At 44.2% G+C, this 23587-nt stretch overlaps 1 protein-coding gene and 1 pseudogene across 6 annotated transcripts in view; both read left to right on the top strand.

Moving 5' to 3' along the window:
- Positions 1–23587, top strand: part of 4930402H24Rik (RIKEN cDNA 4930402H24 gene) — a 134446-nt gene that overhangs the window by 56503 nt on the left and 54356 nt on the right. For 4 of the 6 annotated variants that reach the window (XR_001782167.2, XM_011239474.3, NM_029432.2 and 1 more), the window contains 8 exons: positions 5639–5726; positions 6862–6938; positions 8372–8416; positions 9039–9084; positions 13354–13471; positions 16463–16533; positions 18405–18455; positions 19603–19690. Coding sequence is in view for 5 of the 6 variants with exons in the window: in XM_011239474.3 (XP_011237776.1) it covers positions 5639–5726; positions 6862–6938; positions 8372–8416; positions 9039–9084; positions 13354–13471; positions 16463–16533; positions 18405–18455; positions 19603–19690 (584 nt within the window). In the remaining variant the exon portion in view is untranslated. Of the gene's footprint in view, positions 1–5638; positions 5727–5774; positions 6284–6640; positions 6741–6861; positions 6939–8371; positions 8417–9038; positions 9085–13353; positions 13472–16462; positions 16534–18404; positions 18456–19602; positions 19691–23587 lie in introns of those variants that run through there. The other 2 variants (XM_017317759.2, XM_011239473.3) reach the window with 2 other exon arrangements.
- Gm19258 (predicted gene, 19258) lies at positions 17408–17685 on the top strand (annotated as a pseudogene).

Here is a 23587-nt window from a genome sequence, read left to right as displayed (position 1 = left end):
ATACTTAATTGAGGATTTTTCGAAAACCAAAACCTTCTGCGATTCCTTGGGGGAAGTCTGATATCTCATGTGGTCTGCAGAGTTCTTTCTGGACTTGACATTCAGACTTGTGCACAGAGCTGTGCTCAGTCTCAGCTGTGTGCTGTAGAGAGGTCCTGCTTAGTATTGACTGACTTCCCTCCTTTCACATAAAGGAGGAACGCACGGGTCGGAAATAGATGTTGAAGCTCTAAAACATCAGCTCTTGACCCGAGGCCCTAGCATAGCTGAGTTCTAGACATTTCTTTCAATGACCAGCAGGGATTGGCCACAAATAATTGTCTATATAGATCACATCAAACTCCTGGCCATGAGGTAATGTGGCTGCAGCATTCCTGTTGAACATCAGGGCTGCTTTGGTTAGGTGTTAGTGTCATCCCCTTCTGACACAGGCTGCGTACTCTGCAAAATGACAGCTTCCTTCTCCCATTGGAGAGGAGTGAGAATCAATCAAGGCTGCACAAATAGTGCATGCTTCTATTAGAATCTCCAAACAAGTGTTCAGAGACCATGGATTGACCACAGTTAAGCTTCTGTGACATGAGGCCACATGGAACATCTGCTTACTGCACATGACATCTGCTTACTACATGTGAAAGTCTGCTTTTTTTTCTCTTGAGACAGTTATATCAATTACTTTCCTTGTTACCATGGTAAAATACTAAAATACCAAAAAAAAAAAAAAATTACAAAGGGAGGGAGCAGCAAGATGGCTCAGCAGGTGAGAGCGCTCACTGCCGATCTGTGCACAGGGTGCACTGTGTGTGACACTGTTTCTGGGGAGGCATAAACAAACATTTCACTTTACCACAAAAGTTGAGCTTGGTAAACCAGTGAGTTTATTGGGGGGTTACTTCCAGAAGTGTGGATGACCTCAAAGGCAGCCACAACTGCGGCACTGGCCACCCACTCCAATTTGGGTGATGCTTGAAGCTCTCTGCACAGTTTGTGAGCAGCTCAACAGACTAGAGAGCCTCCTCAGCAGCCTTGACTGCTCACATAGCCCTGGAGAGAGGGAGGGGCCTTGTGAAGTTGTTCAGTTTCAGGAACTTCTGAGACTTAGCAGGTTGTTTAGTTTCTGAGTCTTAACTTTGCTTAGCATTTCCTGAGTCTTACCAGGACTTCCAAGGCAGATTCAGGGAATCTCTGAATTTGAAACCAGTGTGGTCTAAACACTGAATTCTAGGACAGCCAGGGCTACACAGAGAAACCCTGTCTTGAAAAACCAAAAAATAAAAATAAATAAATAAATAAATAAAAGATAGAATTCTAAGTCTTTTTTTTTTTTTTTGGTTTTTCGAGACAGGGTTTCTCTGTATAGCCCTGGCTGTCCTGGAACTCACTTTGTAAACCAGGCTGGCCTTGAACTCAGATATCTGCCTGCCTCTGCCTCCTGAGTGCTGGGATTAAAGGCGTGCGCCACCACACCCTTTAAATTCTAAGTTTTAATGAGCATTCCCTTCAAGATGGGATTATTTCATCTGGGAGGAAATTGCCACACAACATGGTTGCAGGCTGCATACCCTCCCACACAGAAATGAATAAATAAGTATGTTTTTAAAATAAAAGGGCCAGCAATGGCTTAACTGGCAAAAACACTTTCTGAGCAAGTGGGGTGACCTGAATTCTATTCCTAGAACCCACAAAAACCTGGATAGCATGGCTTGCATCTCTAATTCCAGTGTTCCTGTGTCAGGATAGAAGGCCTGTGTCAGGATAGAGATAGGGGAATTGCCTGTAAATCATGGGCCAATTAGCATAGAGTCCACAGAGCAGCAGAAACAGCCAGAAAGGCTCTGCTTCAGCAAGGTGATAGGAAAGAAGTTGTCCTCTATCCATGTGCTGTGGCACATGCGTACTCCTCACCCCATAGCACACGTGTCATATGGATACATCCAGTAATGATAGTGATAAATAAGCCTGATCAGTTCAAGTGTACAGTCTGTTAAGGCAGAGAATTCATGGCAGGAAGAGCATGAAGTGGCGGACCTCACTGCAGCCACAGTCAGGAATCAAGGAAAGATGACTGCCTGTGTGTGTGTAGGAGCTAATGTTCACATTTAGCTGAGCCAACACAGCTAACCTAATCTAGATAATCTCTTACATATATGACCAAAGCTTTCTCCTGAGTGATCCTAGATCTGTCAAGTTGATAATAGCAATCATTACAAGGGTCCTATGGTATAGCTCAGGCTGGTATGGAACACACTGAGAACTCTTCTGCATGTTCCTCCATGGTGTTAGAATTACAGGTGTGAGCCGCCATGCTTAGCTTAATCTGTCTTTTATTGGAGGGCAGGGGAGTCAGGTGTGGCAGCTCACACCTAGAATCTCAGCATTGAGGAGGATGAAATTGGTGAATTGCCACAAGTTCCAGGCTAGCCTGATCTACAGAGTGAGTCCCTGTCTGGGAAAATATAATACAAATTATATAATCATTACAGAAAGTATGAAAATAAATAAATCATAATTCTCTCCGGCATCACCTCTAATATCTTATATCAGTATATTTTCCCGTGCAGCTGAATTAGGCTGTACTTGGGAGGCTGGGAAGATAGCTCAGTGGTTAAGAGAACATACTGCTCTTATGGAGATCCAGTTAAATTCCCAGCTCCTTGAAGATGATCTACTAGAAGTAACTCTTGACAACCATGATAATTAAACCAATAAAACGGATGTGAGTTCTTTTATTAGCTGGTGACCAAGGACTGTTGAGAGTCTCTTGAGGCTGAAGCTCAGTGGGGAATAGTTTTTAAAGACAAACCTCACAATTACATCAGTGTTTGAGGGGAATCCGAGCAACATCTTTCTGCAGAGCTTAGCAGTATTTTCCAGATGCTGCATGACAGTTATTTCTGACTTATACACTTCCTGTTAGTTGTTTTAGTTTATGTTTTAGTCTAAACAAATGTCAGTTACTCTGATTAATACTATAGACCCTAGTCAGGGGCACAGGCAGTCCCAACAGCATTGCTGAGGCAAATTGGCTTTTGAGGAGACGGCAGACTGAGGAGTGCTAGACAGACATAAAGTAGTCAGGACAAGACGTCACCACAGTAGCCATTTCATCACAGCCACCTGTGGCTCTGGGTCTAGGAGCTCTGATGCCTTCTTCTGGCCTCTGGGGAACCTACACACATAATTCAAATTTGGGAGCTAGAAGATTGTACATGAGTTTAGTGCTCAAGGAAACCAGACAAGTGTGTTAGATGCCTTGGTGGTTGTGAGTGGCTGGTGTGAGTGCTGAGAACCCAGTGCAGGTGGGGCTGCAGCTGTTCAGTGCAGGTGGGGCTACAGCTGTTCAGTGCAGGTGGGGCTGCAGCTGTTCATAACCAGAGAAGAGTCCACAGACTCTCCAGGATGAAATGTGTGGTCCATGCTGGTCTCAACTGCTGGTCCTCCTGCCTCTCTCCTCAGCATATCCTACAGGGTCTCACTCTGTAGCCAGGCTGGCCTCAAACTCACAGAGATCTGCCTGTCTCTGCCTCCCTAGTGCTGGGATTAATGGCATGTACTACCATGCCTGGCTTGTCATTTTGTTATCTGAGATTCTTTGTTGCTTTTTAGTCTTCACTCTAATCTATGGCATATAAGATGGAGGTGTGCCACAAAAGGTAGGAAGGAACTGAAGTGATGACTCTGGTGTGGCAAAGAGGAGAGGCACCAAGCTGAGAGTGAAGTTCAAGTTTGCTGTGAGTTTCTGTGACCTTAGACAACATATTCTACTTTCAGAGATATTGTTTCCTGGGTTAGCCCAGATGCCAAACTCTTAACACCTTCTACACATTGGAAGAGTCTCAGAGATTTCAATCCATGTGTTCTTTGTGAAGTCTTATCAATTCCTTGCTAAGAAATCCTCTTGCCTTTCAGTGTCTGGTGGAAAATCCCCTAGTTATGGTTGTGATTCATCTGACATGAGTGTGGAGATCAAACTGAGGCCCTCTGTAAGCACAGCATGTACTTTGACTCCTGAGCCACCTGCCCAGCAAATCGCTGTCACTGTTGTTCTTGAAAAGATTTATTGGGTATAGTGAAGCATGCTTGTAATCCCAGCACTTAAAGCAGAGGCTGGTGGATCTCTGTGAGTTCAAGGCCAGCCTGGTCTATATAGTGAGTTCCTGACCACCCAGGCTACATGGTAAAGTAAAACACTGTCTTAAAAAAAATTAAAGAAGAGTAGAGTACAGCAAATAAACACATGACTTTTTAGAAGTTGAAAGTTCCTTTTTTTTTTTTTTTTAGTAAGTTAAAGTAGGGCCTCTTAAACTCTTACTAATCAACCAGGGTTAGGGTTGGGGTTAGGGTTAGGGTTAGGGTTAGTATATGAATGTTAGGTTAATATATGAGTGTTTGCTGATGTATGCATATATTTGTACCTCATGTAAACTTGCAGAAGTCAAGACCCTCAGCTCCCCTGGAACTATAGTTAAAGATGGTTGTGTTCCATTATGAAGGTGCTGGGAATCAAACCCAGATCCTCTGCAAAAGCAGCAAGTGTTCTCAACCACTGAGCCATCTCTTCTGCCTAACAAGTTCAACCTCTGAGTAGACATGAATAGAAGTAGATTACAGATTATATAACACATTTAATAACAAATTAATAACCCATTGTAGCACACCTGTGCTCAATGCTTAGCACTTAGGATATGGAGTCAGGAAACTCTCACATGTTTGAGGCTAGCCTGGTCTATATTATGAGTCCTGTACCAATCAGAGATCTACAATAAGGCCCTGACAAAATGACAATAAAAACCAAGTCTGGGGGCTGGTGAGATGGCTCAGTGGGTAAGAGCACCCGACTGCTCTTCTGAAGGTCCAGAGTTCGAATCCCAGCAACCACATGGTGGCTCACAACCATCCGTAACAAGATCTGACTCCCTCTTCTGGTGTGTCTGAAGACAGCTACAGTGTACTTACATATAATAATAAAATAAATAAAATTTTAAAAAAATGGCCCCGTGGGCTTAAAAAAAAAAAAAAAAAAAAAAAAGGAAAAAAAAAAAAAAAAAAAAACCAAGTCTGGAGAGATGGTTGAGCAGTTGAGAGCACTGGCTGCTCTTTAGAGGACCAGGGTTCCATTATCCAATTTAAGGAGCTATGAGTTAAAGTTGACAGTTTCGTTTGAAAATGAGTTTAGAGTTCTATTTTTTCAATTATCTCCACTTTGGCAGTAGCCGTACCTAAATGTTTTCTTGGGAGACAGACGTGGTGCTCTATGCCTGTAATACCAGCAGTATGGGAGGCAAGAAGGTAGTTTGAGGCCAGCCTTGTCTTTGTAAACATCATTATAGACCACATTTATGGGCATAGAACTTTTCCTAAATAATATTTTTTTACTTTATGTGAATGAGTGTTTTGTCTGCATGTATGTTGTGTACCATGTGTGTTCAGTGCCTTTGGAGGCCAGAAAATGACATCTTGTTCCCTGGAACCGGAGTTACAATTGTGAGCTGCTCTGAGGGTGCTGGGAATTGAACCCAGGTCCTCTTAGAAGAACTACCAGTGCTCTTAACCACTGAGCCATCTCCTCTGCCCCAGGCATACAGCTTTTTACAAGACTATGTGCTACTATATTAACCATTATTTTTTGTTTTTAAAGTAGGCTCTTATCCCAGATATATGCTGCTGTTATTGAGGCTGTTTTGGCTGGCATTGCATGTTATGCTAAAACTTGCAGTCTGGCAAAGGTAATTTAAGTACCATATTTCTGTTTTGGTAGTCATCATTTTAATGTAAACCATCCTAACCGTTTTTGTTGTTTGGATGCCCTGCAGTGCTCACTTGTGTGTGACTTAGGGCCTTGGTAGCCAAGCCTGTAGCACTTGAACTACTGCTGCCTGTGGCCATGCTGCTGCTGTTTTATGAGCCTTTATAAACACTCAATTGTGTTAAAGGACAGTCATTGTTTTATTAGTAATTTAGACAAGACACTTTTAGAAGTTAAAGAAAAACAGATTATCCCATTGAATTTTAATGAAGCCATGAAAGCTTATTTCGAGCTTCATAGTTGGTTTCCAGTGATTCAGTGTTTAAAACTCAATACAGGTTGGAAAATCTGACTTACCTTTCCTAGGCAAGCATGGATGTATTTGCTCTCTGACCATTTTCTTCCTTGCTGTTTTGCGGTTAACCTGCCCTGCTGAGTTGGATTCCTAAATCTGACCCAGTAAGATGAGAAGAGACGGCTTGATGCCTTCAAAAGCCAGTAGGACTTTCCTGAAGGAAGCCAGTTGACAGTGGAAAGGTTGTGTATGATGTAGATATCAGAGAGACTGTAGCTGTAGTCACCAACTCCTTGGCATCCCCTTCCTACTGAGCTCCTTGTAACAATGTGAATTTTCTCAGCTCCTTTAGCTGCTACATAGTAGAAAGCTCTGCAAAGCCATTAGATGTCCTTCAACTTTAGTTCTCACGTCCTTTTTTTTTACCTAACTGATCTTCTGTAGGTTGAGTTATTTGAATATTCTCAATGTCTAGCAGAAACTGAGGGCATTGGTCCCTCCCCAGAGCCAAGGAGAAGGAAGGAGGAGGAGGCACATCTCTAGTGCTCACATAGCACTCACTCCAGCTGCCTAACCAGCTGCTTACATCTCTCCAGCAGATCAGATGCCAGTGTGCCCCTGCCTAAGTACGTTTCCTGTGAAGCCAGCAGGCACCTACCTGTTCCCCATAACCTGATGCTTTCACTTTAATCTTTTGAGGTATACAAAGTAGTCACATAGAAGGGAAGGGCACTGGCCAACTTTTAGAACTTTCCTATCAGAGATATGTATACTTTTGCTGCTTAAAAGGTAATTGTTTGTTTTGTTGATGCTTTTACAGGCCAAGGAAGTAGCAGAGCACACTCTGGAGTCTGGGTTAGTGTTCACTGAGTTGGTTCCATTCAAAGCAGATCTACGGTAAGCAATAGCTGATATTTTTTATGAGAATTTATTTTTAAAAAATTAAGATCCCCTGTCCCTTATAATTTAGATTCCACCTCTCTCTCATTTTGAGAAATGTTAAGTCAAATAATAGGATGTATGAAAGAGAACCACTCGTGATAAGTATGGAGAAACTACATCAGGAAAACATATGTCTGTTTTGAAACTAGAATGTGAAGCAGATTCGTACTGGAGCTCTGGGAGCCCGACCGGCCTGGTGCCAAAGCAACGGAGGAGAAGCAGGGGAACCGGAAAGGCAGAGTTGCAGGAGGGGCCAAGGGGCAGGAGACCACTAATAAAAGAGAGCTTACTTCAGCTCCTCTCCTTCCTGGCAGCAGGGAGCCAAGTTTCTTGAAGTCCTGCTATCACATCCCCAGTTTGTCCTGTTACAGCTCTGTGCTGGCTTTGTCCTTATCTACATTTTCATGAGCTCAGGCCACTCCACCCTCCGCCCCACAAGAGGACCATTTGTATAGTTTTATACAAAGGTCATGAAAGATCAACACTGGAAAGTTTATTTAAGAATACTTCGAGCCATTGGTGGCACATGACTCTAATCCCAGCACTCCAGAGACAGAGACAGTTGGAACTCTGCATGAGTTAGTAGCCAACCTCAGCCACATGGTGAGCTCTAGGTCAGTTAGAGCCACATAGTAGGATACCTTATCTTTAAAAAAATCTGGGCCAGGCAGTGGTAGGGCACACCTTTAATCCCAGCCCTCGGGAGGCAGAGGCAGGCAGATTTCTGAGTTTGAGGCCAGCCTGGTCTACAGAGTGAGTTCCAGAACAGCGAAGGCTACACAGAGAAACCCTGTCTCGAAAAACCAAACCCAAAAAAAAAAAAAAAATCTGGACATGTTCTGCCATACTGCCTGTTAGTGCATGTCCTATGTTGTTGTACATCTGTGGTTCTGAGTAGTGAGAAAGACACATCTGATAGAGGTTGGTCAGTTGACATGACAGGACGGCTATTCCTGGTCAGGCTGCATTGGGTATTGTGTCTGTTCACAGCCAGGAGTTGAGGCATGGCCATGGGTAGAATAATATCCTGGCTTCTCACCTGGTGATGTCCTGGGATCTTGAGAAAGGCATCTAAATAGCTAAGGAAGAATAACACTCTATCTGTAGAAGGGGGTGCCTTTGATCCCAGCACTCAGGAGGCTGAGGCAGGTGGATCTCTATGTTTTAAGTCAGCCTGATCTACATAGTGAGTTGTAGGACAGCCAGAGCTGCAGAGTAAGGCCCTGTCTCAAAAATAGAAGCAACAACAACAACAAAAATGGATACACTTGATTGAGTGGCGTTGGCAGTCTGGGGAAGATACAGGGGAAAGCAGGTATTTCAGAGGATTCTAGCCAGTCCTGAACACAAGACTTGACTCGTGGTTTGTTTCCTTTTTTGCCCTACAGCTCCAAGGTGACTTTTCATATACATGCTGTGAATAACCAGGGAAGGTAGGTGCAATTATGGTGACTCCTTTCATGGGAAAGTATGAGGACACAAAGAAAGAGGCTGTCCAATTGCCGTATATTGTCCCTGGAATCTCAACACTCAGGAGGCAGAGATAGGAGGACCCAAAATTTGAGACCTGAGTGTCAGTGAAATGACTCAGGAAGTGGCAAAAAGAACAGAAGTTCAGGGTCATCCTCTGATGCCTAGAAAGTTTACAGCCTTCCTGGGATACATAAGGGTGTCGGGGCCCTTATAGCTACAACCATTATTGGTGTCAGCACATTCTACTTGGGGAGAGGTGCCATTCCACACTTGGACCTAGGCTTGGCTGAGTCCCTGTACCCAATTTTTATCCCATGGAAAGTTGGAAGACTGGGGTCAGGCACTAACATTACTTTTTCCAGTGCTAATTCTGTACACATGTAACCCAATGCTTGTTTGTGCTTTGTTGAGACAAGGGTCTCATATAGCCCAGGATGGCCTTAAACTTCTGTGTTCCTGCCTCTACTCTTCAACTGCATAGTGAATTTGAGGCCAACCTGGATTATATGAGATCCTGTTTTAAAACAAGGAGAAACCATAATTCTTTAATGTATTTCTCTACTTACTGTCTCTTTCTTCTAGAATTGTGCCTCTGAATAATGAAGATAGCTTATCCTTTGTGAAAACGGTAAGCAGTTAGCAAAATTGTTACAAGTCCACTGCCTGAGAATGGCTACAGAGGGACATCTGCAAAGGATTTGTTGTAAGAAACAGCTAGAAAGTTCTGCAGGCAGCTGAGATTGTGACAGCCTTGTGAAGAATTGTGAATTGAATACAACAAACCAAATTTTCAGTGTTTTTTAAAGTTTTTATTTGTATGTAATGCCACATGTGTGGTGCTGCTGGAGACCAGAGGGTGTCAAATTATCTGAAGCTGGAGTTACAGGCAGTAGTGAGCTGCCCAGTGTTGGTCTTAGAGCCAAACTCAGTCCTTCTAGAAGAGCAACACATGTCCTAACTGCTCTTGTTGCCTTAACAGACACCAGGGGGAAATTAAACAACAGTCCACAAATGCCTGTGTATCTTGTGAAATTAGGAAGTCAGGGCAGGATTTTCCATAGTTTCTGCTGGGACCATGGAATGATTTTAAAATAAACTGAGCCAGGCATGGCACACCTTTAATCCCAGCACTTGGGAGACAGAGGCAAGTGGATCTCTGTGAGTTAGAGGCTAGTCTGGTCTACATAGTTTCATACCAACTAGGACAACTTAGTGAAACCCTGCCTCAAAATAAAGATAGATGGATGGATGGATGGTGGGCGGATGGGTGGATAAGTTGCTGTAGTAAAGAGTCATGGCCCATGGCCCATGGACGTGGTCCAAGGAAGTCAGAATTTGTAGGCTAGATTCAGCCACAAGCCAAGGGCTCCATTTTCTCCAGGACAACCCTGATGTAAAGAGTGTTATCAAACAGAACATGAGAAAATGGTTGGTTACAACCAAGATTCTGGTTGTAGTATGCATGTCCGCTTAATTCCAGAAGGCTTTGGTCATGGGCAACTGGGTGGGGTAGCTGTAGATGACTTGGTACAAATGTATCCTCTCCCCCGCCCCCAAATAGTAAAAAGGTACCCCCATCCCTAGTAGAAAATCACCTCAGAGCTCATAACTGCAAGAATAGTTTGTAAAGTTGTGAGTAATAAACACTTTACACTATATATGGTCCCTGTGAAGAAGTCAGTTAGCCTCATGGTGGCAGTGCACACCTTTAATCCCAGCACTTGGGAGGCAAAGGCAGGTTGATCTCTGTGTTTGAGGCCAGCCTGGTCTACATATTGATTCCAGGCTAGCCAGGGATACTTAGTGAATCCATATCTTAAAACAAAAAACAAAAACAAAACAAAAAATGTGAGATACTGGAAATTATTTAGTTTTTATTTTTTATTTCTATGTCTTAGATTGTTTTTTTATTTTATATGTATGGGTGTTTTGCCTAACATGTATCTGTACACACTACTGTGCAGTAGGTACTGCATAGTACCTACCGAGGCCAGAAAGGGTGTTGAACCTCTGAGATTAGAGTTTCAGATAGTGTGAGCAGCCATGTGTATGCTGAGAATCAAACCCAGGTACTTCTCTGCCAGTACTCTTAATTGCCAAGCCATCTGTCCAGCCCCAGATATTTTCCTGCTGACCTCTAACCCCTGACTTCTCTTAGTTTTTTGTGCATCATTTTTTAAGGTGCTTTGTACAATAATAAGTGATTTGTAACAAGTTAGATTTATATTTTTTGTTATTAATTCATTCAAAGCCAGGCACTATAGTGTCAGCTACTTGGGAGGCTGAGGTAGAGGATTCCTTGAGTCCATAAGTTAACGGCCAGCCTGGGGAGCATACTGCACCATACTGCATACGTGCACCAAACCCTGAATTTGATCGCCAACCCAATCTGAACTGGGCACACAAGCGCATGCTTGTGATTCCAGCACTTAGCAGACAGAGTCAAAAAGAAGGACCAAGAATCCAGAGGTCCCTTTTAAGAGGGAGTGTGCAGAGGGCAGAGGAGGGCATCGCATGTCCTGCTGGGCTGCTCTTTATTTCTCAGAAGCCTGGATCTCCCTGGTGCTCAGCAACCCAGCTCTCCTAGGCTCTGCCCGCCCCCCAGCACTCACCCAGCTTTGTATGTGGGTGCTGGGGATTTGAATACAGATCCTTGTGCCTGCAGGGTGTTGGTTAGGTTTTGACAGCTTGATACAAACTAAGAACCCTGGGAAGAGGCACCTTCAGCTGAGGACTTGCCTCCACCAGACTGGTTTGTGGATATGTCTGTGGGACATTGCTAATTGATGGTGGAGGAGGGCCTAGCCCTCTGGGTGGTGCTACTCTTAGGCAGGTGGTCCTGGATTGTGTAAGAAAGGTAGCTGAGCAAGTCCGGGAAGGGAAGCCAGTAAGCACAATTTCCATGTTCTCCGCTTCAGTTCCCACAGTGGCTTTCCTGATGGTGGATGTAACCTGTGAGCCAAATAAGCACTTACTCCCCAAGCTGCTTTTGGTCATGGTGTTTTTCATATAGAAACCAAACTAGAACACACAGCCACTGCTCTTGATACTAGAGGCTGACCCCAAGGCCTTGTGCTTGCGAATCCACTGAGCTAAGTCTGGCTTTAATCAGGAGTTTTTTGAATATATAGATTTACTTTATCTGTTGCTGCACAGCTCTTCTCATCTAGTCCGCTGTTGTCATCAGTTTATTCTCAGTGTCTGACGGTATTTCTTGTAGCAGCCTTTCACCTAGTTAGGTTTTTATTTTTTTAAAGCTACTAAGAATTTATGAAGCCGGGCGTGGTGGCGCATGCCTTTAATCCCAGCACTCGGGAGGTAGAGGCAGGCAGATTTCTGAGTTCGAGGCCAGCCTGGTGTACAAAATGAGTTCCAGGCAACACAGAGAAACCCTGTCTCGAAAAAAACAAAAATAGAAAAAAAAAAAAGAATTTAAGAATGGGATACTTTTCCCAATTTCCTTCCTGGCAGGTATGCTTGCATGCTCGTGCTGGGAATAAAGTGAGTGTGTGTGCACATGTGTGTAAACATGCATATGTGAATATATAATTTTTTTCTTATATACATAAAACTTTACTCTTTTGCCTTGAGGTTATTTGTGGTTTTTTTTTTTTTTTTGAGACAGTATCTCACTGTCAATGTAACCTTGGCTATCTTGGAATAGTTCTGCAAACCAGGTTGGCCTTGAACTCATGGAGATCCCCGTGTCTTTTTGCCTCCCAATGCTGGGGTTAAAGGTGTGTACCATGGTGCCCAGCTCACGGTCAATTTTAGGGTTGTTTTATTTTGTTTTGTTTTAGAGACAGGGTTTCTCCATGTAGCCCTGGCTGTCCTAGAACTCACTTTGTAGACCAGGCTGAACTCTTGAACTCAAGAGATCCGCCTGCCTCTGCCTCCCAAGTGCAGAGATTAAAGGCATTCAATACCACTGCCTGGCTTCAGGGTCAATTTTAAGTAATCAGAATTAATTGGCAACTATCTTAGAGAAGCTCATATCTACTGGCTGACCTAGAATCTACTAAGTAGACCAGGCTGGCCTTAAACTTACAGAGAGTTGCCTGTGCCTGACTTTTCTCTCTCAGTGCCCCTCTTCCACTTAAACCTGAGGCTTTAATCTGTGCTAAAATATCTTTATTAAGTCCCAATTCTTAAAAAGAAACACTACTAGACTCTGAACATTGTGGCACTATGACAAGTCAGTCTGATAACTCAGGTGGCTGTTGACTAACAGATAAGTAGCGTACTCACTGGGTGCTGGTCAGAGAGATGACGCATATCCTCAGCGAGGTGGGGAGAGAACAGAAAATGCCATCATTCTCTCCAGAACGGCTTCCAGTGTGAAAGCCATCTGCTTATTTCTGGAGTTGACTTTTAATATTTTTTGACCACTGTTGTCCCTGAATATCTGGAATCACAGCGAGCACAGCCATGGCTAAGGGGAGGAGGCTCTGCTGTGCACTCAGGATACCCAGGAGCCACGTGTACACCTGCGTAATGAACACTTCTCCCAGCTCACTGAGAGAGAACTGAAGCCTAAGCCAAAGGCCTGGTTAGTGAGATGCTGTGGGGTGTGACGTGTGTGTGGGTTCACAAGCCTGGAGGAAATACCTCCAAAATTTAAAAAGAAAGAAAGACAGAAAGCTGTATTATTTCTTAAGAAGATGACAGTTTGATGGAATTTATAAAAATACTGCCTTTCAACCTGTGCCTGTCTCTAATCAGGGATCCATCACCTGTTGGAAAGTCTGAGGCACCTTCCAGTTCAAAGTGTGTTTCAGCCTAGGTCCTAAGGGATTTGTCAGTATTCTTTTGCTTCATGCCTGTCTGTTTCCTGTGGACCTGTTCCTCCTGAATTGCTAGGCTGATAATGGCCTGGCCCTGCTTCTCTCTGACACAGGCTCGTATGACCGTCTATGACATTCCTGACCTGCTGGGAGGAGGAGGAGGAGGATGCTTAGGGTCTGTGGTCTTCTCAGAGTCGTTTTTGACATCTCGGATCTTGGTTAAAGAAAAAGGTGAGTGCGTGTGATGTCAAGAAAGGAAACCTTAGAAAAAAAAATTTTTTTTTTACAAAATAAACTATAAACTAAGCCAAAGATGACAGCCAGCCAACTGATTAATACATTAGACTACTTGAAATAAGCAAATGGTATATATTGTAATTGATGAATAGTACTTATAAATTAATAAGAAAAGTTTTATTCAGTAGTTACATGGTCAAAAATACAAACAGGCTGTTCATGGAAGTAGAAAATAAACAATAAGAAGGATGGATTTATGTGTGAAGATTTGCAACCTCAATAATGGTTAAGAGGGCACCATTTAACATAAAATCAATTCTCATTTACTACTTCTTATGTTGGCCAAAGAAAAGAACTACAGAGGATGATAATGTGTGGTGCTGACAGTGTCACCAGTTAGCCGGCTGTGCAGTGTCACCAGTTAGCTGGCTGTGCAGTGTCACCACCTAGCCAGCTGTGAAATATTACCAGTCACACGGTTGTGCAGTGTCACCATTTAGCCTGCTGTGTTTTTTTTTTTCTGCCTGGACAGAAATCATAATTGCACATCAAGTCTATCAAGTGCTTCAGCATCTTTTGTAAATCTCCGTGTGTGGCAGTGGCAGTGGCAGCAGCAGGTGCCGCTCCCATGTTATAACCCTCGTTACAGGCCTTGGGTTGCAGAGCTCCAGGTTCTCCCAAGTGTGAGCCACTCTCTTATAGGCCTGGTGCTCTCCAAGTGTCACTTCCCATGCAGACTTAGAGAGTTGGGATTTCTCAGCCCCTAGCAGCAGCTGTAGCACCTGCTGTCTACCCTCTTTCTAATTCTGCCATCCCTCCTGTTCACACCACAGTTGCTGTCACACTGTCCCTCTGCCTCTCCTTCACTTGTAAAGCAGCTAGCCACAATGCTGCTCTTGTGGCTTGGCCTATGATCTGTGCAGTGTTGCTGCTGCTCCTTTGCTGCCTCTGCTGTCATTGTCACTCTTAAGTCTTGATCGCTTCTTTCTTCATACTTTGTCAGCCAAGACAGCTTGAGAGAAGCCTCGTTGGACTTTAATGTTGCAGTACTGAGGGAGGCAGCAAAGGAAGGTATCCTCCGGGCATTTCAGCAAGTGTGTTGTATAACCTGAGAGGACGGCTTTGCACCAATCACAGTATGCCTTGCCTGTAAACAAAGGAGTGTTTTCACTATTCACATCATTGTCTTTTTGGTGCCAATCACAGCTGTCACTCTGCTAGGCCACCAGGGGAGCCTACCTCTGACCAAGTAAAATGGTTGCAGGGTCATCTAGAGTTTTCCAAGGTGTGTGATAGCAAAGTCTGGTACAAGCTGAATAGTTCTTGCCGAGGCTGCACCTTCGGGAGCCGGAGCAGTGAGCTGTTGTGGCTATGCACTTTTCTCGTGGAATTAGCGGGGTGTTGAGAACAATTATCATAGGAGTCATCTAGGTGGCATCGGACTTGAAGTCCTTCTGTTCAAAATACTCAGGGCAGCAAGCAGGAGTCCCAAACTACCAGTCAATCAAATAGCCCTATCCTGTACCAGCTTGGCTTGTTTACAAGAGCGTGAAACATCAGAAATTCTTGCAATAGGACCTACTTGTAGTGCTGAGTACAGGGCACGTCTATAATCCTAGCACTCTGGGTCAGAGGCTGGAGAATCACTATCACAAGCTCAAAGCCAGCTTGGTCTACAAAACAAGATCTAGAAGAGATATCCCTACACAGTCGGACACTCAAAAGAGCAAAAGGGGAAAAAAATGCCCAAACTTATTATCGTGAAATAGGATTTTAACAGATTTTCAGATTTTAACACGCGTTCAATGCTCCAATCAAAGGGCAATTTACCTCATCTGTATCAGTAAAATTATCTTGCTCTTTTTTTTTTTTTTTTTTGGTTTTTTGAGACAGGGTTTCTCTGTGTAGCCCTGGCTGTCCTGGAACTCACTTTGTAGACCAGGCTGGCCTCAAACTCAGAAATCCACCTGCCTCTGCCTCCCAAGTGCTGGGATTAAAGGCGTGCGCCACCACGCCCAGCTTCTTAGATACTTTTCTTTTGCTGTGACAAAACACTATGACCAAGGCAACTTATAGAAGAAAGAGTTTAATTGGGGTTGTGGTTTCAGAGTGCTAATGTCCATGATGAGAACTGACAGCAGGAGGCTGAGAGAACTTTGGGAATGAGGGAGGCCACAAACCCCACCCCCACCTGCATACACACACACACACACACACACACAGATACACACACATCCTCCCAAACATAGCCACACCTTCTAAACCTTCCCAAATAGCTCTCCTAATTGGGGACCAAGAATTCAAACTACGAGCCTATGGAAGCCATTCTGAAACCACAGAGCTCCTTTCTCTGACCTCCATAGGCTTTTTTTTTTTTAATGTAAAAATGCATTCAGCACAACTCTAAAAGTCCTCATAGTCTTTCAGTCTCAATACTGCTTAAAGGTTCAAAGTTTAAGTCTCTTCTGAGATTCAAAGCAATCTCTTTTTTAAAAAAATATTTATTTATTTTATTTTTATTTTATGTACATTGGTGTCTGTGTGAGGGTGTCCAATTTCCTGGAACAGGAGTTAGAGACAGTTGTGAGCTGCTGTGTGGGTGCTGGGAATTGAACCCAGTGCTCTAGAAGAGCGGCCAGTACTCTTAACCACTGAGCAATCTCTCCAGCCCCTCAAAGCAATCTCCTAGTTGTAAGCTCCTATAAAATCAAAAGAAAGTTACATACATCCAACATACACTGGCACAGAACATACACTTCAGAGGGAGGAATCCGGGGTATACTGAGGAAATACTTGACCAAAGCAAAACCAAACCCCAGCAGAGCAAACTCCAAATCCTGTGTACCGTGTCTGAGGTCAAAGGACTATGCCTTCCAGTTTTGCTGTCTGTAACACCTGGTGATAGTAGGTGTGTGCAAGTGGGCCTGCAAGGTGGGTGGGCTAAGGTGGCTAGACATAACTGACATGTCTTTGGTCTTCCTACAGATGGCACTATTACCCCAGAGACCAGCTACATCATCCTGACAGCTGCCATCCCCAGATTCTGTTCCTGGCTGGTGAGTATTATGTACTGGGTCACAGTGGACCTAACCAGAAAATCCCGGGGCAGGCCTTTAAGGAAGAACCTCCTTATGGAGTCCCTGGAGGGCTGTTAGATTGTGATCTAGCTTTTATTTAGGGAAGAGAATCCAAGTATAGTCTTAGAAAGCTTGAGAAAAGGAAGCTAAGTTATTTGTGAAGTCATGCAAGGAAGACATTAACACCCCACGTTGGAGATGAGAACACTGTAGCCTAGGCTGATGTGTGCCCAGGGACTGGTTCCAGTGCTTCATCAAGGCTCTGCCTGTCCAGGGGCTCAGAGACTTTGAGACGTTGATTCCTTCTGTGGTCAGAGTGATTGCTGCTGTTTTCCTAGGTATCTCTCTACGTGTAGAAAAACCTCGTTTTCTTTGATGAAGCTAGGTCTGAAATACAGTTTTATTTCATTGTTGGTTTGGTTTGATTGTTTTGTTTGTTTTGGTTTGGACTGGGTCTCATGTAACTCAGGCTGGCCACAAACTCTCACTGTGGAGACAGAGGTGCCTTGAATTCTTGATTCTTCTGCCGCTGCCTTCCAAATCCTAGGACTGCATTGCATTACCATTTCCAGATTAGGGTTTTGAAACAGAAAATATGTTAGCAGGAAATCTTGTGTTTAAAAGTTTAAGTACTAGCTGGGTATTGTGGTAATGGCCTTTGATCCCAGCATTGGGGAGGCAGAGGCAAATGAATCTCTATGAGTTCGAGGCCAGCCTGCTCTACAAATCGAGTTCCAGCCCAGCCAGAGCTACACAGAGAAACCCTGTCTTGAAAAACAAAACAAAATGAAACAAAAGAAAAAGTTCGAGTACTGCAGTGATGCATGGGTTTCTTGATTGAGAGCATATAAGTCCACAGAAAGAAGGGTGATGAGCAGACAGACTGGTAAAACAGCTCCGAATGCTGCCCAGGAGCGAGTGGAACTTGGTGACTTCAACACACAGCCTGGAGTCTCCCTTTTCCTGAGCTGTGCTCCAGGGCACTGCAGGTATCTTGTTAGGACAGGACAAGGTTAAAGGGAAGTCTCATTTTGTCCCAACTCAGTTTGCAGAGGGCACTGACACGTAACTCTTTTTTTTTTTATTAAAAGCTTTACATGTAATTTGCTTCCAGTAATTAAGTCTCAGTCACTGGAGATTAAACATGCACAGCACAGTTTACATGCCGTAAACAGGCAAGGTGGTACACGAAAGCCCAGCACTGGGAGGCTGAAGCAAAAGGACTCCAGGTTTGAGGCTCACCAGGATTCTCTAGCACTACATAGTGAGTTCTACAGCAGCCTGGACGGAGAGTAAGACCTGCCTTTAAAAGACAGGTCTTAGAACTTATTTTAGAATCTGTTTCTATAGTTCTGATGTAGTTATGGGAGGAACACAAAGTCATCCTCTAACATTGTTTGAGTAAGAGTGTACTCGAGCCAGGCATTGTGGCACACACATTTAATCTCAGCACTCAGTAGGCAGAGACAGGCAGATCTCTATGAGTTTGAGGCTAGTCTTGTCCACATAGTGAATCCTAGGCCAGTCAGGGCTACATAAAGCCACTGTCTCAGAGCACTCACCGGAAATATTTTACTGTATTCCCATTCACTGTAAAGTGATCTTCCCCCTACAGCAAAAGGTAAATAGAGATCAGACGCCATCCCCATGTATCTGAGGCTTATTAGCTGAGCCTAAGGTCCTTGAGAGAAAACCCATTTTGGCCTAGAGCTTGAGCCCTGATGACATCAGCACCTTTGCCAGGATGTCAGGACTGAAAGAACTAGATGTGGTTAAGTGACTACCAGGCAGAGACAGCAGGATTCTATCCTTGCACTAAATTGAAAACTGTTCATTTCTATTGAACACAGGTAGAAGATAGTGAAATAAAATTGTCTGAGAAAACCCTGCAAGCAACAAAGGTAAGCAGTACTTTTGTTTCCAGCGAGAAATTATTTTTAGCATGAGAGATGGGGCTGGAGAGACAGCTCAGCAATGAGTCATAACTGTTTGTAACTCTAGCTTCAGGAGAGTCAGTACCTTCCTCTGGCCTCCCTGAGCACCAGATACACGCATGCAAGCAAAGCACTCATACACAGCAATAGTTTTGTAAGATAGCCCAAATATAAGCAACTTGTAATGATAAAATATTTCATTTTGAGGCTGGAGAGATGGCTCAGCAGTTAAAAGCACCGACTGCTCTTCCTGAGACCCAGGCTCTGTTTCTAGCACCTACATGGTGGCTCACAATCATCTGCAACTCTACTCTTGGAATCCTATGCTCTCTTCTAGCTCCCAAAGGCACCAAGCATTCATATGTTACACAGACATACACGCACAAAAAAAATACCCATATGTGTAAAATACATGAATAAAAAAGTTCAAACTATTTTTAAAATATGTCCTCTTACTGCTAAGCAGAGGGAGATTCTGTTCTTTTTGTCTTTGACTCCTATTCGCATTTCCCACTTCCTGTTAGGTCTCTGGGGAAGAGAACTGCTTATGGGGAACAAAGGGAGAGGGATTCCACGAGGGATCAAACCTAAGGCCTCGCACATTCTAGGCAAGCACTCTCTACCAGGGAGCTACTTGTATTAAGCACAGTATGCTAAGCATAATGAAAAGCAGATTCCAAATTGGCCTGACAGAAGCTGAGATGGCAAAGCATTAGGCCAAGGAGAAAGCGACTTCTTTTTCAGAGACATCAGTGGATGAGAGCAAGAATACCACAAATAGGGTATAGAAGCCAGATGTGACAGGGAGTACTCACTTGTTCGTCTCTACAATCAGGAAGCTGAGTCAGGAGAATCACTGCAAGTTCTGAGCCAGCCTGAGCTACAGTGAGACTCTGTCACAAAACAAAAACAAAAAACAAAAAAACAAAAAACAGATCTCAGAATTCAGAATGTTGCTATTATGCCAAAGAACCAGATGATGCCAAAGCACATGGTATATATCTAAGTCTGACTTGGCGATTTTAGTATTGATAAAATGGATAAGAGTTTGATTCTGTTCGTTTTTATGCTGTAAGTCCCCAGCTTTTTATTGTTGTTGCTAATGTTTTTAAAGGGGGACGACTGTTGCTTGGGCACTTTGCTAACAGGAGGAAAGGGAGCGTATCTTTATTCCAACAGTCCACAGTCCGGGCCTGAGGAAGGTAAGCCGCTATGACTGTTATTGGCTGTGTGATTTGCAGGGGAATCACAGCTGTTGTGGTGAATAGTACACGTGCTCTTTGAGAAGTGTTGTTTTCCTGTGGCTGTTTCCCTTTGGCTCAACCACTCAGATTATAAAACAACGCATCATTATTAACTCAGAGTTTTGCAAGTCAAAAGCCTAAGCAAACAGGGTCTGGTGGCACATGAGTGCAATCCCAGCAAGGCAGAGGCAGGACAGTCTGACCATGTGTTAAAGGTACTACATGGGCTGGTAATCAAATAGTCTTAACAAAAAAGAACACCAGGCAAGCTCTGATGTTGCCCAAATCAAGGATCAACCAGGCTTGACGGTTTTAATTTAGAAGCTTTGAGGGAAGAGCCTATTTCCAGGCTTATCTGAGTTGTGTCCACCACTTCCCTCAGTTTCCTGAAGCCCCCATTTTATGCCTGGCTACTGGATATGGACTGGTCTCATACCCTCCCTGGCACCCTCAGCAACCAAGAACGGCCTTGGTGTTGAATCTGCTCTCTGGCTTCGGTGATTCTTACTGTTTTCCTTACTCAGTCACAAGTCACTCAGTTGCAAGCATCTCATCCTTGTATGGCAGCAGCTAAAGGCCTTAAGTCTCATGGGCTCAGACATTGCAAATATCATCATGATCATCTGCAGGGACTGGATAGATGGCTCAGCAGTTAAGCATACTTATCACTCTTGCAGAGGATCCAAGTTCAGTTCCCAGTACCCATGTCAGACTACTCACAGTCCCTCTTACTTCCAGGGGAATCCAATACCTTTGGCTTCCAAGAGCTCTTGTACTCAAGTGCACATGCCCACACATAAATATAAACATACATAATTAAAAATATTTTTTAAAAGAAAACCTTAGCCAGATGGTGGTGGTGCATGCCTTTAATCCCAGCACTCAGGAGAGAGAGCCGGGAGGCCCTCTTAAGTTCAAAGCCAGCCTCGTCTACAGAGTTGAGATCTAGGATGTACAGGACTATACAGAGAAACTCAAAAAAAAAAAAAAAAGGAAAAAGAGAGAGAGAAGAAAAACCTTTTTAAAAGACAGAACATCTCCAGGCATGCCCTACTTGCAGCCCATGAGACATCTGACATAGGGTAGCTGTGAACACAGCCCAACACAGAATCATGAAGTTAGTGAAACACTGAGACATTTCTTTATGCAGATTACGTGGGATCCAGGGAGCTTGATTTTATGGTTCTCAAGTGTGACCTTCACAGATAGCAGTTGTGTTTCGGTGTTAAGGCTGGGCACACCTGAACCTGTAAAGATGAGGCTCAGGACAGGACCCAAGGGCAGATCTAAAATGGAACTTTGCTCTGTATGGACTCATGAAACTGGAGGACTAACTGCTTGTGCCTTGCTCTCCCAGTATAAAGGCAGAGCTAGCCTGGGATTACCACTACAGCATCAGGTTCAAAAGCAGGAGGATGAGTATATGAAAAGCCTAAAACAGCTTCAAGACCCAGCTGGGAAGCAAGCTGAGCCTGGTGTCCAGGCCTTTAACCTCAGCCATGGGAGGTAACGGTCAGGGGATCTCAAGTTCAAGACTAGCCCCTGGGTAACACAGTAAACCCTGTCTCATCTCACAATAAAAGTAAAAGCATGTGAGCTTCCAGAGGACCTGAGTTCAATTTCTAGCACCCACATGATGGCTCACAGCTGTCTGTAATCCCAGGCCAGGGGATCTCATGCCCTCTTCTGGTCTCCGAGAGCACACATTGCATGCACTTGATGCACTTACAGACAGACAGATGGACAGACAGACGGACGGACAGACAGACAGAATACTCATAGACAATTTTTTTTTTCCAAGGCAGGGTTCTCTGTTTAGCCCTGGCTGTCCTAGAACTCTCTCTGTAGACCAGGCTGGCCTTGAACTCACAGAGAGCTACACCTGCCTCTGCCTCTGGAGCACTGGAATTAAAAGGCATCTGCCACCACTTCCCAGCCAAAATAAAATCTTAAGAAAAAATAATTTGGGGGATGTAGCTCCGTGGCAGAGTGCTTACTCAACATGCTCTGAGTCCAGCTGCCTTGGTTTAATACCCAGTGCAGGGACTTGAGGGTGTCTAATCAGGTGGTCACATTGTAGGGTTTTATTATGGTCAAGGCCTGGGAATTGTTCCTGTCACTCGGAGCTCTGCCCTCTGAGCTGTTAGCTTTGCCTTCTAGGCTCCTTTTTTTTCACTAACTCTGAACTCTGTGGCACCTTTGTTTTCCATGAATAATAGCAGTTCCTTCCTTAGGTTTTAGGACCGAGAAATCTGTCCCGCTCTTGTTTCCACCCTCGGGGCTCCTTTAAAGAAATGATTGTGTGTATGTACATGGCCGCGCATGTGCTGCTACAGACTCCATTCGCTGGTCACAGGACACATGAGGGACTTACTTCTCTCTGTCCACCACAGAGGCTCTGGAGGTTACACTCAAACATTCAGGCTTGGCAGCAGCTGTCTCTACCCACTGAGCCATCTGGCTATCCCAGCCCTCAGAGCTCACCCTGATCTCACCTTGATCTCACCCTGGGCCTCACATCTCAGCAGTCTGTCCGTTTCCTCAGGAGGTAGATGGAGCTTACTTTGTAGCTTACTAGTTTCATGCACCTGCTTCTTGCCAGTGGAATTTGGGGAATTGAACATCCTTTTCTCCTTCCTTTTCATAGTTTGTCCTTTTCAATGTGAGCTGGCAGTGTTTTTCTTAATAGAAAATATCTTGAAAATGTGGATTTTCTTACATATCTTTAGTGGATTTCATGGAATTCATTTCCCTGTTCCTTTTTTTAAAAAAGGTTTATTTATTATTATATATGTACACTGTGGCTGTCTTCAGACACACCAGAAGAGGGCGTCAGATCTCAATACAAATTGTTGTGAAACACCATGTGGTTCCTGGGATTTGAACTCAGGACCTTCGGAAGAGCAGTCAGTGCTCTTACCCGCTGAGCCATCTCTCCAGCCCCCTGTTCCTTTTTTTTTCCTCAGAATAACTGTTTCTCTCTGTCTCTCCATCTCTGTCTCCGTCTCCATTTCTCTCTGTCTCTCTCTGTCTTCTCCCTCCCTCCTTCTCTCCCTCTTCCCCTCACTCCTCTCTTCCTCCCTCCTCAACCCCTGTGTGTGTGTGTGTGTGTGTGTGTGTGTGTGTGTGTGTGTGTGTGTGTGTGTGTGTATGTGTGTGTGTGTGTGTTGGGGGGTGGGTAGGGAAACAGACAGAGACAGATTTGCTGGGGATCTAACCCTGGGCCTCACGCATGCTAGGCAAATACTATGCTTCTGAGGTGTAAGCCCAGCTACAAAGAACATTCTCATGTGAGTCCTGTTCATTCCCTGTTGAATATAGCAGTTCTGTGGACTTTGAACTCTGACTTCACAAATTCCTCAGCCTCTACAAAGCAAGTCCTCTTTCTGGATGATTTGTTCTTATTGAAAGTATTTTAGCTGGTGGCACATTCCTCTCCCTGTCTTAGATCTTTGGTTCAGCTTCTCCGTTCACAAAGCAGACAAAGCACGCGTGGCTCCGGTTTTAGCCCATGGTGTTCTGCGGAGTTGTGTTCTGCCCTTCCTTTCTGTTCTCCGGAGCTGTTGGTGCAGACCCGGGAGTCAGGGGCATTGTGGAAATCATGTAGTAGAACTGTAGTACTGACCTTGAAGCAAGATCACATCCAGGGAGGGGGTATGGTATGGGTTATTTGGGTGCGAGAGGGAGTCTCGTGTTGCCCAGAGTGGCCTCACACTGGAGACCCACCTGCTCTGCCTCCCATGTGTTTGCATCTTCTCAGCAAAGGGCTCATTAGAAAACTGATTTTGCATTATTGTATTATCCAACAAGATTTAATGTATCCAGTCTCTGTGTAATAATGAAGAGTACAACTAG

This window comes from Mus musculus, chromosome 2, assembly GCF_000001635.26.
Source record: "Mus musculus strain C57BL/6J chromosome 2, GRCm38.p6 C57BL/6J".
Classification (NCBI taxonomy): Eukaryota; Metazoa; Chordata; class Mammalia; order Rodentia; family Muridae; genus Mus; species Mus musculus.
The sequence above is the reverse complement of the archived record's forward strand: the minus strand, read 5'-3'. Positions and strand labels throughout refer to the sequence as shown.